Source organism: Capsicum annuum, chromosome 12, assembly GCF_002878395.1.
Source record: "Capsicum annuum cultivar UCD-10X-F1 chromosome 12, UCD10Xv1.1, whole genome shotgun sequence".
In the NCBI taxonomy this organism is placed as follows: Eukaryota; Viridiplantae; Streptophyta; class Magnoliopsida; order Solanales; family Solanaceae; genus Capsicum; species Capsicum annuum.
Window position 1 is genome coordinate 8,952,135 of NC_061122.1, and position 14,941 is coordinate 8,967,075.

The following is a 14,941-nucleotide window of genomic DNA, read 5'->3' on the forward strand; positions in this document are numbered from 1 at the left end:
CATTTTCAATAGTTCAATGACATTTTTTAACCTTTTTCCCTTTGAATTTTAATATTGCAATGGAAACTAATATAAAATTTGCACTTCAAAAGAATGAAGATGAAACTAATTCACAATTGGACTATGAACGAGTATTGAAAAGTTTAACGTATAACATAAATTGTACGCGAAATAGATACAGTATGTGCTATTAGTAAGCTGATTTGGTTCATATGTAATCTCAATCAAACTCATTAAATGATAATTAATTAAGTTTTAGGGTATCTAAAGTATACTCAAAACTATGTTTTGTACTATAACAAATATCTTGCTCCAATTGAAAGTTATAGTGATACGAATTGAATCGTCAGATCAAATGAAATTAAATCCACACATGAGTATGTATTAACTCTTAATAGAAGAATAGTTTTTTAAAATTCAAACAAGCATGTATCACTCACTCTATAATAGAATGCAAATTTATAGCTTTAGATAAGATTGGTGAAGAAGTTGAATGACTCTATTTCTTGAAAGATATTCCATTTTGGCCAAAACATTTAATTTGGTACCAGTATGTATACATTCTAATAGTCAAGGGACAATAGATAGGATAGAAAGCATTATGTATAATGGAAAATCTCATCACATACAAAAAGACATAATACTATTAGACAATTACTCTCTAGGACAAATTAATTAAGGGTGACAAAAAAGTTTCAAAACTAAAAAAGAGTGACACAAGTTTTAAATATTGAGTAGGGGTGACAATTTTAAGATTAGTGTTAATGACAATAATTTTAAAGCCCTCAAGTTTTATTATTTACACAAAGATCTCAACCCCATATTTACACAAAGATCCCTACACCATCACCACTACTCCTCCTCCACACCTTTTTTGTTGCCGTCGTCACCTCCTCTTCCTCCATTATCACTATCACTACCATTGCCACCTCTTCCTGATTCACCATTATTTCCTCTCTCTACATAACTATCACCAATTTTATTCTTTCTCCTCTTCCACTGTCGCTATCAATACCACAACAAATGTCATCTTCTCATTCAGCGTCACCACAAGCACCACCACCTCTATTTTTATCATAAATATTATTTTTTCGTGGGCTTCTCCTCCAATCAGATTTTTTTCTAGAAATTAAGTAAGTATCGAAATTGCTGCAGCAATAGTCGAAGTTGCTGCAGCAACTTCGATGGCTGCTGTAACACAGCAACTAATAGTAGTTGTTGCAGCAATTACCGTAGTTGCTGAAGAAACTAATAGTAGTTGTTGCAGCAATTACCGTAGTTGCTGAATTTGCTAAATTATTTCTTCATTCATTTTTAAAAGAAATCAAAAAATTTCTTTTCAAACTTTTCAATTTCTTTTTATAAAAATAGTCCATGAAAATTAAAAAAGAAAGAACGAAATGAAAGAGAAAAAAAAAAGAGAAGATGGAAGATGAGGAAAATCTATAGAGAAAAAAAATAATAAGAAGAAGAAGATGGGGTGAAAGAAAAAGAAGAAGAAAGATTGAAAAATAAGAAAAAGGGGGAAATTTTAAATTTTAAATTTTAAAATTTGAAATTTGGAGTTGGAGAACTTTTTAAAATATTAATTTTTTTTTAAATTACACTTTGCATCCTAATTAACTTAATCACAATTTAAATGAAGCTTTGATCTTAGCTAGTCAAAGTTATCACCGTTTTTAATGTAAAGATATTTTTGTCACCTCCCACTTAATTTTGTCCTCTCTCTAGTGAAATTATCACGATTGATTATGTAAAGTTAAAGGATAATGTATCAGATACTTACAAAAGGTCTAACTAGAGATGTAGTTGAAAGATCTTCAAGAAGAATAGATTTAAATCCTAGGACAAGTCACCATGGTGGCAACTCACGTAGTAGACTGAAGATCTTAAGAATTAGGTTCAAGGAGATCAAAATTATGCATGACGGTTCAATATTGTCAAATAACTCATTCCATTCTCATAATGAAGACAATGTTCCAAAAAAGGGGATAAAGCACTAAGGTTTAATGTTTTTTTAATGATTTTTAAATTTGACAGGATATGACCAAATAATTTATTTATAGAATTAAATACTTAAAAATCACTTATGTAAGTGTGAATGGTAAGTTGCTTCAAGGAGAATGATAGTAAAGACTGATTCTCTATGCACACATAAAATCAAGCGGTGTTCATGAATAAAATGAATAAAATCTTAAGACCTATAGATAGTTAAAGGTTAGTTGTGTGACTTGTATTGTTTAGGTGTACAATAAAGTTTGACGGCTCAAAGATATCATTTCTACCGATTGATCGAGTGCATCCAATATAAGTTTGAAAAGTTTCAAAGAAAAATCTACTTATCTAGATGTAATTAATCTTTACTTGTAAATCACACACTTGTTTGTATATTTTTTATCCTATAGTCATTTCTCATTCACCTGGGAGATTATTGTGTTTTTATTATTGAAAAATGGAGGAAAAGTGAAATGTTCTTTAGTTTTTTTAGAAGACGCATTTCTCCCACATTTGTAGTGGAAAGAAACTTTCATGTGCTTAAGTATAAAAGCACTTCGTCATGGCGTTAAAGGGTTAAGAAGAAGGTATGCCGCGCGATGCTGTCGTCATTACTTGATTGGCTCGGCTTTGAATTTAAATTTGTCAAATGATTGATTGACAGATTATCTTTTTGTATAATGTTTATTTATATTTAATTGTTTAACAATTATTAAATCCAAAATTATGACCTGAAATTTTTCTTCCATGTGCAGCCGCTCAAAGCGTTGTGCAGACCACACACGGAATGCACAATGAACAGACACATCTATTCAATCAGTTCAATAACTTTTATGGTACAGACGGTTATGCGGCCGCACACGGCGATGTGCAGAATACACATGCTCCTCACAATCCCACGTCTCTGATGTCCAACTTACTGGTTTGGATGTGTGGCTGAAGCACGGCCGCACAAGGCCATTTGCAGTCTGTACATGCCCGGCACACTAGAACCAGTGCAATTTTTTGGAATTGCTTTCTGAAGCAGTACCTGTTAGCTATAAAAAATATATGATTGTTCCTCAAAATTATTGAGAGCATAATTTTTATGTACTTCTACATTTCTTCTTAAAAGTTCAAGTGTAATTTGTTGTTTTTGAGTGAGTTCACCGTTCATTAGAATTAGAGGTACCACTAATAATGTAAATTTTTCTATCATGGGAAGAGTTATTCCATAAGTACTTGAGGAAACTAACTTTCTTAAGAATACACTGTAAATTCAGTGGTGTTGATTTTCATCTTTTTATTTTTTGACTATTTTCTTAAGTCAGTGGCGGAGCCAGATTTTTGGTTAAACAAGTTCATATTTTTCCTTGGGCAAAGAACTGTTTAAAAAACAAAGAAAATAAAGCACTGCTGCACCTGCTAAGGTCAAACCCGGGTCTTTGATTCAGAAATGCACACTCTTGACTACTGGACTATGCTTCTCTAGCTTGTTCAAGGGTGTGCAACAACATGTATATAACCATAAATATCTATATTTAACCTATATACTCAAAAAAAATTTCCGACGAAGGGTGTTCATCTAACCACCCTTCATTGGCTGTAGCTCCGCCACTGTCTTAAGTAGTCTGAATTTTGCTTTGCCATTCATATTATTTTTTAATACAAATTCATGAATAACGACTAACTCTTACTTCTTCTTCTACCAATTAGAGACCACCCATTTGTCTCAAGTGAGTGTGAAAGTGGTTCTCTCTTCTTTTTAGCAAAAATAGTTGTGAAGAATTTGTATGCTCCTCTCTATTGTATCCCTTTTTCTATTTCTCTCTAAATTCATGCATTTTGTGTTCTGTTATATTACAAATCTGACTTTAAACACAGAAAAAGAAAAGGCTAAACCCATCGATAGGATCTCAAACTTGTCCTGAAAATTCACTTAAACCCCTCAACTAAGGCTTGTACTTATCACACTCCTCAAGTGCTAAAATTGATACCTATTAGGCACAAAATGCTGATTTGGCAAGGAGAGTGTGTTACACTCTCCTTGGGCGCGTGAACAGTAGATTAAATAATATTTTATTTTTTTAAATTAAAAAACTTATATTTAAATCATTTTATTAATATTATTTTTAAGTATTATAATTTCTTACTAAAAAAAAAAAAAAAAAGCACCCCGAACCCCCTTCATCATCTTCTAAGAGACATGCTATATCTAAAAATATCTAAAAATATAAAAAAAAAAAAAAAACACCCCGAACCCCCTTCATCATCTTGCATGACTTGTTTTTTTTCTTCTCCTCGTAAGAGACATGCTATATTTAAAAATATCTTTTGCTCCTCAGGCTCTAACCCATCATAACTTATTTTGAGTGTTTTAACAATTTCTAAACTAGAATTTTTTTTTATTTTCACTATGGTGTTTGTCCACTGAGTTAGGTCTTTATTATTACGTAACAAAGATCCCCACACCTTGAGGGCTAAAGGAAGGCCTTTAGCATGATGTACTACCTCCAACGAGAACTTCATAAAACATTCATCTGGAATTACTTTTCCAAAAGCATATCGATTGAACAATTGCATAGCTTCATGATCAGGTAGTGTAGGCACTTCATTTATTGCATCATCATTCTTTATTAGATCTCTATCTCTAGTTGTAACAACAACTCTGCTGCCACTACCAAACCAACCAAGATTGTCTGCTAAATACTCCAAATGATCACTATGATCTATGTCATCAAGCACAATTAGCACCTTCATAGAACAAAGCCTGCTTGGAATCATGTACTTCCCATCATACTTATTATTGACGTAATCATCTTTTTTCCTTAACAGTTCTGAGAGGAGGGTATTTTGTAAGGAATGCAGTTGATACTTCTTTGCATTTTCTTTAACATCCACAAGAAAACAAGCAGCTGTAAATTGATAAGATAGAGTATCAAAGATAGCTTTTTCTACTGTTGTTTTACCAACTCCACCTATTCCCCAGATACCTATAATCCGAACATCATTGATTTCTATCTGAAGCATAGATTTTAGTTTCTCTAAATGAGCATTTATTCCCACAATATCTTGCAAAGAAGATAAAGAATAAGTACTCTTGCATAATTTGGAAGAGATGTGGTCGACAATCTGTAGAATATTCTCTGATTCAATCCTACATAAATAAGAAGATCAATGGTGGAAAATGTGAGAAAGTCAAGTATTAGTAAGTATTTCAAAAATTTTAATGTTCCGGAGGATATTACTCATATAGGAAACATCCTAGTTCATGGTAATAGCAGCAGTCTATAGTTAAAGTACGAAAGTTGCAAACTTAAGTAGGTTGGAGGATTAATATGTATTCTTTCTAACTATGACAAATTTATCGAGTGCTGATACTATGTTACTCATTTTGGAGGTAGAGATTCGTTTTTCTATACGTCTAGACTTCATAAAAGCATCTAAATTTGAAGGAAATTATTCCATTTCTGTTTTCATTAAAATGCAATTATGTGTTGTTACTAACTCACTCGTCATGGATATCATATCCTTTTAAATTTGCGGCAGCAGTTAGGGCAGTCCTACATCTTTGTACCTTTTTCATTCCCTCAACATCATCCTTATACCTCGATTCGTGTTTGGCAAATGCTTCTGCAAAGCTCTCCTTTTGGTTTCGAACATGTGATGGATCAACATCATAGAAAACAGGTATGACTAATTGACCATTTTCGTCCTTGCATTCCATGATCTTCACTAGCTCATTCAAGCACCACCTCGATGTAGAATAATTTTTTGATAAAACAATGAGGGCAACTTGAGACTCTTCAATAACTTTCAAGAGTGCTTCTGGGATCGAATCACCATGCTCTACTCTTTTACCATCTTGAAAGGTAGATATTCCCCTGTTTTTCAAGCCTTCATACAAGTGACCCTTAAATGTTTTTCGGGTATCTGCACCTCTAAAACTTAGAAAGGCATCATACTTCCATCGAGGACAGGGGTTTGAATTACTCACAAAAGAAGAAGATGCCATGGATTTGATTAATTGTCTAGATCTTAAATAAAGAAAAATGAACTGTATGGTCGTGGCAAGTGATCAATTGATGATATTTTGGACAAAGTTATATACAAGAAAGAAGAAATAAAACAAGTACCACCTAAAATATGAGAGCTTCTATGAACATGGATTCTATTAATAATTATTTTATTAATAAAATTATTACAAGTCCAAACATCAATATCCCTCTCTCTCTCTTAGACAAGTTTCCCCAATTGAATTGTTCTTTCTGAGAAAAAATTTGCTCAGTCTTCAACAGGTTGAATTAATAAAAATAATGCAATTTTTTTCTCACCAGACAACAGTTGACTTCCATTGAGATGAAAGGGTTAATTAATAGATATATCTCAACAATTTACGAGTCACCATAAGACAGTTGACTTTGTTTTGATTGAAGAAGTCCTTTGTATCTTCCCACCACTAACACAAGAGTTGACATATCATATCTCTAATCTCTATATTTATTCTCTAATCTCTATCTGTAGGTTATGCAACAACAATAACATATCCAGTATATTCCCATCTGGGAGGATAAAGTGTAAGCAGTCCATACCAGTATCTCAGATAAAGTAGAGAGATGGTTTTCGATAGACCCCAGCTCAGGACATGATATCAAATATAACAAAAAACATAAAAGCACACAACAAACAAGGAGTGACACTCCGCTAGATAATAAAGAATAAGACACCCACAAAGTAGTATTATAATCTTACTATACAAAATCATCAACATCATCATAACACCATGAACGAGAGGCTACAAGACCCTACAGGAACCAATACAAACAATGCACTCTTTCTTACTATTACGCACGTACCCCTACCTATTAGTGTTCTACATAATTCGTGTCCTCCACACCTTCCTATCAAGGGTCATGTCTTCCGTAAGCTGTAAATGCCCCATGTACTGCCTAATAACCTCCCTCCAATATTCTTCGGCCTACCTCTACCCCGCCTAAAACTATCCATAGCCAGCCTCTCATACCTGAACTGGAGGATCCGCATCCCTTCTCATCACATGCCTGAACCAACGTAACCTCACTTCTCACATCTTGTCCTCTACCAAAGCTTCTCCTACCTTCTATCGAATAATCTTATTTCTAATCTTATCTCTCCTGGTAAGACCACATATCCACCATAAAATTCTCATCTCCGCCACCTTAAACTTTTGGATGTGGGAATTCTTAACTAGCCAACATTCCGCTCCATAGAACATAGTCGGATGGACTACCACTCTATAGAACTTACCTTTAAGCTTTAGAGGCACCTTTTTATCACACAAGACTCTCGAGGCGAGTTGCCATTTCAACCATACTGCACCAATACGGTGCGAGACATCCTCGTCAATCTCACCATTCCCCTGTATCATAAACCCAAGATACTTGAAACTCTCCCTCTTTTCAATGGCCTGAGAGTCTAACTCCAACACCATGTCATCCTCATGCAGCAAATCACTAAATTTACATTCAGAGGCGGAGCCAGCCTTCTATTCTGGGGTTCGACCGAACCTCCTTCGACGAAAAAATATACTATTTATACATGATTAAAATTATTTTTTATGTGGTTATAGTAGGTGTTGAACCCCCTTCGACTAAATTTTCTTTGAATATGGAACCCCCTAAGTTGAAATCCTAAGTTCTCTTTGAATATGAAACCCCCTTCATTGAAATCTTGGCTCCGCCTCTGCTTACATTTCAAGTACTCCATTTCAGTCCTGCTCAACCTAAAGCCCTTTGAGTCAAGTGTTTGTCTTCAAACCTCTAACTTATCATTAACTCCACGCCGATTCTCGTCAATCAGTACAACATCATCAACAAATAACATACACTAAGACACCTCTACTTGAATATGTTGCATCAAAACATCCATTACTAAGGCAAATAAAGATGGGCTAAGAGTCGATCCCTAGTGTAAATCAGTCATAATAGGAAAGTGCTCCGACTCTCCTTCTATCATCCTCACATGAGTCTCCGCGCCATTGTACATATCCTGGATCGACCTAGTGTATGCCACGGGCACCCTTTTAATCTCCAAGCACCTCCACAAAATCTTTTTGGGAACTTTGCCATACGCCTTCTTAAGATCAATGAACACTATGTACTAGTCCTTCTTCTTCTCCCTATACTGCTCCACTAACTTGATCATGAGGTGAATCGCCTTAGTAGTTCAGCGACCTGGCATGAAATTGAACTAATTCTCAAAAAACACCCCGATCCTCCTCAGCCTCAACTCCACCATCCTTTCCCATACCTTTATAATATGACTCAATAATTTAATACCCCTATAATTGTTGCAACTCTGAATGTCTCCCTTGTTCTTGTATAATTGAATCATCATACTCCATCTCCAAGCATCAAGTATCTTTGCCGCCCTAAAAGTAATGTTAAATAACCTCGTCAGCCACACCAAACCTGCCCCGTCCGTGCTTTTCCAAAAATCCACTGAAATCTCATCTGCCCCAGCCACTTTACCCTACGCATCTACCGAATCACACCCCTGATATCTTCCACCTTGATACACCTATAATAACTATAATTGCGACACCTCTCTGAGTTTTCTAAATCCCCCAGCATAAAGCCTTTGTCCCTGTCGTCGTTCAAAAGTCTAGGAAATAGGATTGTCACCTCCTCCTAATAAGGGCGTCCTCCACTAACACTTTACCATCCTTCCCCTTGGTACACTTCACTTGGTCAAGATCATGTGCCTTTCGCTCCCTATTCTTAGCAAGATTATAAAACTTTCTATCCCCGTTTTTCTCCTCTAAAGCCGCATGCAAACTCTCAAAAGTTGTCTTAGCCGCTGTAACTACTAACTTAGCCTCCTTCCTAGCTAACTTATACTCTTCCCTATTAGTCTGCTTATCCTCTTCATCTTTTCTTTCCACCAAGTTTTCATACACTACCTTCTTAGTCTCTACCTTTCTTTTAAATTCTTCGTTCCACTATTAGTTCCCTCGATACTTGCCAGAACGGCCTCTTGAGACACCTAACACCTCTCTAGTCGTCTCCCTAATACAATTAGTAGTCATATCCCACATACTATCCACATCCCATCTACTCTCCCAAGCCCCCCTAGTCTTCAAATTCTATTTTATTACCAAAGAACTGGCCAACGTTAAGTTACCCACCTAATTCTGGGTTGCTCCTCCATACCCTTTTTTTTCCATCCTTCTTAATTACCAAGTCCAGCACTAAAAGCTTATGTTGGGTCGAAAGATTCTTTCTAGGTATGACTTTACAGTCTTTACATAGCACTCTATCACCCTCTTTAAGGAGCAAAAATTTTATCTGAGTCTTGGCCACTGAACTATGAAACATAATAAGGTGTTCCTCCTTCTTTGGAAAGCTCTAATTCACTACCCATAATCCAAAATCCCTTGAAAATCCAAAAAAGAAGCTCCTCTTTTATTCTTGTCCCAAAAATAAAACCATCATGTACATCATTATAGTTCTCGGTAAAGACCTAATATGCCCATTGAAATGTCCTCCCACTAACAACTTCTCAGTGCTTGCGACGCCCCTCACCACATCATCAAAAACATCCCAAAAAACCTTATTTTTCTCCTTGTCCAAGCCTACTTGTGGAGCATAGGCACTAATAACGTTCGTCGTAGACCTTCCAATGACCAACTTAATAGACAACAACCTATCACTGACTCTCTTAACCTCTACCACCTACCCCATAAGTTCTTTATCTACTAAGATACCTACCTCATTTCTATGTCTCACGCTACTCGAGTACCACAACTTATACCCATCTACATATCTCGCCTTAGTGCCTACCTATTTAGTTTCCTAGACATAAGTTATACTAACCCTCCTCTTTCTAAGAATCTTCACCAACTTTATAGACTTACCTTGAAGTGTCCCTATGTTCCATGACATAACTCTCAACCTAGAATCACCTTTATCCCACCTATCCCTACTACCTTTCACCTCCAACCCCAGACTCAAACCTAGACCCAACCCTAACCCTGCACCAAACGGAGAACCCGACCCTGAACCTAATCATGATATGACCCTAGTAAACCATATATCACCCCAACCACCACTCAAAAGGATACGATAGAAGAAAATAAAGAAAAGGGAGAAAAAGAACACGACGAGTAAAAGTGTATGTCTAACAACAGCTAAATAAGCAAACAACAACAAATGTGTGGATATATTAAAAAGTGTTAAGGACCTAAGCATTATTGCCTGTTTTAATCAGAGGTTTCAAGTATATTCAATAAAATTAGCTTTTGTACATCACACATGTATCTCATGTGCATCTTGTATGACTTACGCGTATTTTGTGTGCTATAAATACATCTTGTTGTCAGTTACGTGCATCTTGTGCGACTTACGTGTATTTTATGTGCTATAATACATCCTGTTGTCAGTTAGTAAAAATATTTAGAAAAAATAGGGCCTCCAAAATTTGAGGCCTCAAGCCATTGCTTTAGTAACTTTATAGGCGAACCACCCCTGCTAGTTCTTGAAGCTAGTGAGATTATTCCACTAGCTTCACATATAACCAATAGTGGTGCTCTAGAAGCTAGTGAGATCATTCTGTTGACTATAGACACCAACAATGGTGCTCTAGAAGCTAGTGAGATCATTCTGCTGGCTTCAGACATAACCAACAACGATGCTTCAAAAGCCAGTGAGATTATTCTGCTGAATTCCGATCCAAAATCTAGTGAGATCATTCTGCTAGATTCAGACACAGCCAATAGCGATGCTTCAGAAGCTAGTGAGATCATTCTACTAGATTCAGACACAGACAATAGTTGTGCTACAAAAGTTAGCGAGATCATTCTGCTGCCTTCATACACAGCCAATAACGTGCTTAGAATCTAGTGCAATCATCCTACTGGCTTTAAACACAGTCAATAGTAATGCTCCAAAAGCTAGTGATATTATTCCGCTGGCTTCAAACATAACCAATAATGATGCTCTAAAAGCTAGTAAGATCATTCGGTTGGCTTAAGACACAATCAGTAGTGGTGCTCCAAAAGCTAGTGAGATCATTCTGCTAGATTCAGAAATAGCCAATAGCAGTGCTCCAGAAGCTATTGAGATCATTACATTAGCTTCAGACACAGCAAATAGCAGTACTTCAGAAGCTAGTGAGATTATTCTGCTGGATTCAGAAATAGCCTATAGTAGTGCTCCAAAAGCTATTCAGATCATTACATTGGCTTTAGACACAGTCAATAGCAGTGCTCTAGAAGCTAGTGAGATTATTCCACTGGCTTCAGACACAACCAACAGTGGTAATCCAAAAGCTAGTGAGATCATTCTACTAGCTTTAAACACAGCCAAAAATGGTGCTCTAGAAGTTAGCGAGATCATTCTATTGGATTTCACTTCAGAAGCTAGTGAGATTATTCTGTTGTATTCAAACACAGTCAATAGCAATGCTCTAGAAGTTAGTAAGATCATTCTGCTGGATTTAGATACAGTCAATAATGGTGCTCCAGAAACTAGTGAGATCATTATGATGACTCCAGACACAACTAATAGTTGTACTCTAGAAACTAGTGAGTTCATCCCACTGGCATCAGACACAGCCAATAGCAGTGTTCCAGAAGCTACTGAGATCATTCTGCTAGCTTGAGACACAGCCAGTAGCAGTTCTCTAGAAGCTAGTGAGATCATTCCACTAGCTTCAGACACAGTCGGTAGTAATACACCAAAAGCTAGACACATCCAATAACGGTGCTCTAGAAGCTAGTGAGATCATTCTGTTTGCTTCAGACATAGTGAATAGCGTTGCTCCAAAACCTAGAGAGATAATTTTGCTAGATTCAAACACAGTCAATAGTGGTGCTCCAAAAGCTAGTGAGATCATTTTGCTAGCTTCATACATAGCCAATAGCGGTGCTCCAGAAGCTAGTGAGATCATCCCACTGGCTTCAGACATAGGCAATAGAGGTGATCCAGAAGCTAGTGAGATCATTCTATTGGCTTCAGACACAGCTAGTAGCAGTTCTCCAGAAGCTAGTAAGATCATTTTACTGGCTCACACAGTTAGTAGCGGTGCTTCAGAATCTAGTGAGATTATTCTGTTGGATTCAGAAACAGCCAATAGCAGTGCTCCAGAAGCTAGTGAGATCATTCAGCTGGCTTCAAACACAACCAACAGCGGTGCTCCAGAAGCTAGTTAGATCCTTCTGTTGGCTTCAGACACAACCAATAGTGGTGCTACGAAAGAAAGAAATACTGTTGCTCTAGTATTGCAGCATCAAAGGTATATTTTAGTTCTCCCCAAGCTTAACTAGTAATGTGTAAGCCGATATTCTAATAAATTACACCACTTTGTTAAGTAAAAATTTAAGTAGTACATCATTTAACTTGAATTGCAGTGACGAACCGAGTCAATCACGACTTAGAACTGTTGTTGTTAGCAACTTATTGGCATTATTTGGTGGGATAACTATTGGTTATGCCATGAATATTGCAGGTATTTTTCCTCTGTTATTGCTAGTAGTTTGGTCTTTAAAGCCTCATATGTGCTCAAAAAATGAAACCATTGATGAGAGATATAGGAATCCGACAATTAATCAGTTCAATCAACTTGTTTCATCATTTACAATGTTAGTAATCAGAAATGGTCAATATCCCTTCATGAGGATGTGCAAGACCAAATTATGTTCCTTTATTAGTGTTAACTTCCATTGGTTTTTCATGTCTTCCTTTTTAAATTTCTTATCTGATGTCTGTTACTGTATCGGGGTGCTGATTGATTCGGATCGGTGTCTCGTGTAATTCCCATCAACCTGGGGAAGTGAAAAGTGAAACTCCAACATATTGAACCGGAATCCCAAACCAATTCTTACAACAAAATACCTGTAGAGGACGCCTCCTTGCCTCTCTGTTTTAGAACTTACAAACAAACTGAGTAAGTCTCCAATTCACTATCCAACACATTTTGTCTCTGTTAGGTATCTCTCTCTCTCTATATATATATATGTGTGTGTGTATGTATGTATATATATATATATATAGTCTCTGTTAGGGATACTGTGAAGAAGAGTCCTTTCGATGTATAGCCACACATGTCGTAAATCTACACTCAGAATACTGGAGCTAAATGCCATTAAATTCCCCTGTTAGACTTTGCAAAGCTTACTCTTTTGAGAAAAAGTAGTACAACCACAACCACCTAGCTCCAACAGTGAAAATAGTGTGACAGAGGATGGTGAATGACCTTTCTCTGATTTAGTTGGGTCTCTTTTGTAGTTTCTTAGACTTGCTATGACAACTCACTAGTTTTTGTGCTAAAGGGGACTAGACATATAGTTTTTGATTTGAAGTAACATGTACTGAGTCAAGAAATTTTTTCCTTTGGACCATATAGTTTTTGCCCTATCTATATCCCCTTTACCTACTGGTTAATAGAACTATATTTCCTCAAGACAAATGTTTTTAGATTTGTTTAGTATAATACCCTCCCCATTTCAATCTATTTATTTGGTTTTAAGATGACACGAAGTTTATAAAAGTAAAGAGATTCTTGAATCATGTGGTCATAAATTAAAGATATTAGAATGTACAAAATAGTTTATTAATCTTATGGTCATAAACATGACACATGAGAAGTTCTAAGGAGTTTCCAAAAAAGAAATTTTTTTTTTTTTTAAATGAATTAAAAAGGAAAGACAAATAAATTGAGAAAGGAAGAAATAGTAAAGTAGTACTAAAGTTTGCTATTGGAAAATGGTAAATTGATTATCAATCTCAGTAGTTGTCTTGGATGGGCACCGTCTGGGGTAGTGTAGTAAAGAGGCAAGAAGAGTCTCTGTTAGGCAAAATATGTGTGGATTGATTAGTGCGTATATGTATGTCTCTAGTGTGGAAAATTAGGGAGCGTGCGAGCCATACCACCCATACAGTCCAGAGAATTTACAATTGTATGAAAGTGTAGCAGTGTTGTAGGAGAAGAAAAAGAGAGATCTTTGATTGAAAAAGGATAATTTCTACAATACATTATCCAGTCCGAGCCAAATGAAATTTCAAATTAAAGATATTATTTACAGGACCTCTAGAACCCACAAAGATCATATCTGCCAGTTCCATTTAAGGTCAAACTTTGCTCCTAAGTTGTTGATCTGGGACAGATTGTATGAATAGTAAGGAGTTCTTTGCCATATCTAGAAGCAAGTCTAGCTTTCCAAATCCATTTACATGGGGAGAATTGATTTCATAGTCCATATAAACCCACCTTGAAACGACAACAAACACAATGTTTTGAAGCAAACAATTCCTAACTTCACTAAACTTTTATGTAGTTAAATATGATTTAGGTGGTACTGTTGGGTTCTAAGATAATGTGTGAATGGTAAACGGAGGGAACAAATTGGAGGAAAAGTGAAGTTTCACTTAAGAAAGTCAAGTTCTCCCACATTGGTGGGAGAAAGAAAATTTCTTCTATTTATATTGAGAAACACTCTTTCATGGGATTAGTGAGGAAAGAAGAATAGATATCTAGCGCCATCTAAAAATCCAATGAAAATGCTTTTTCTTCATCTGCGGACACTTTATTTTGATAGTTCATTTGACAATTCATTTGAACTTGTGTTTAAAGGTGTTGAACTTCATTGTAGTTCTTGAAAGTTATTCTTAAACTTAGTGTTGAAGTTGGTATTGAAACATACTGATTTTGTATCCGTAAACAATAATCTTAAGGAATTTACTATAATCTGTATTGTTTGATTTCTGGAGATTAACGCTTATTATTTTCTCCTTGTTTGAATTTAATAGTCATTTGAAGATATAAAAACTTCATCACTAGTTAAAATTCATTCGATTGACGATTAGAAGAACATAAAAACTTCATCGTTAAACTAGAAACAAGATGGTGCTTAAAGTTTTAAAACTTTTAGAGTTAGTATTCTGACATACTAAATTGGTTGTCTTTTTGTGACAACAAAATGTCTGCTGAA

General features: G+C 35.8%; 1 protein-coding gene across 1 annotated transcript; it reads right to left on the reverse strand.

The window, feature by feature from the left end:
• Window positions 1-1,129: 1,129 nt before the first annotated feature.
• LOC107849478 (TMV resistance protein N) lies at window positions 1,130-5,989 on the reverse strand. Its single transcript, XM_047401487.1, has 4 exons — window positions 5,487-5,989; window positions 4,944-5,131; window positions 4,236-4,889; window positions 1,130-1,248 (listed from the first exon to the last, which is right to left on the reverse strand). The coding sequence occupies exons 1-4, from the start codon at window positions 5,987-5,989 to the stop codon at window positions 1,130-1,132; spliced, it is 1,464 nt and encodes a 487-aa protein (XP_047257443.1).
• Window positions 5,990-14,941: the final 8,952 nt, after the last annotated feature.

Excerpts from the sequence above, each read along its gene's own strand:
- LOC107849478 (XM_047401487.1), bottom strand. The coding sequence starts at position 5,989 with ATGGCATCTTCTTCTTTTGTGAGTAATTCAAACCCCTGTCCTCGATGG. Across the intron at positions 5,132-5,486 it reads GGATATGATATCCATGACGA|GATTGAATCAGAGAATATTC; the intron begins GTGAGTTAGTAA and ends TTATTTATGTAG. Across the intron at positions 4,890-4,943 it reads CTGGGGAATAGGTGGAGTTG|CTGCTTGTTTTCTTGTGGAT; the intron begins GTAAAACAACAG and ends ATCAATTTACAG.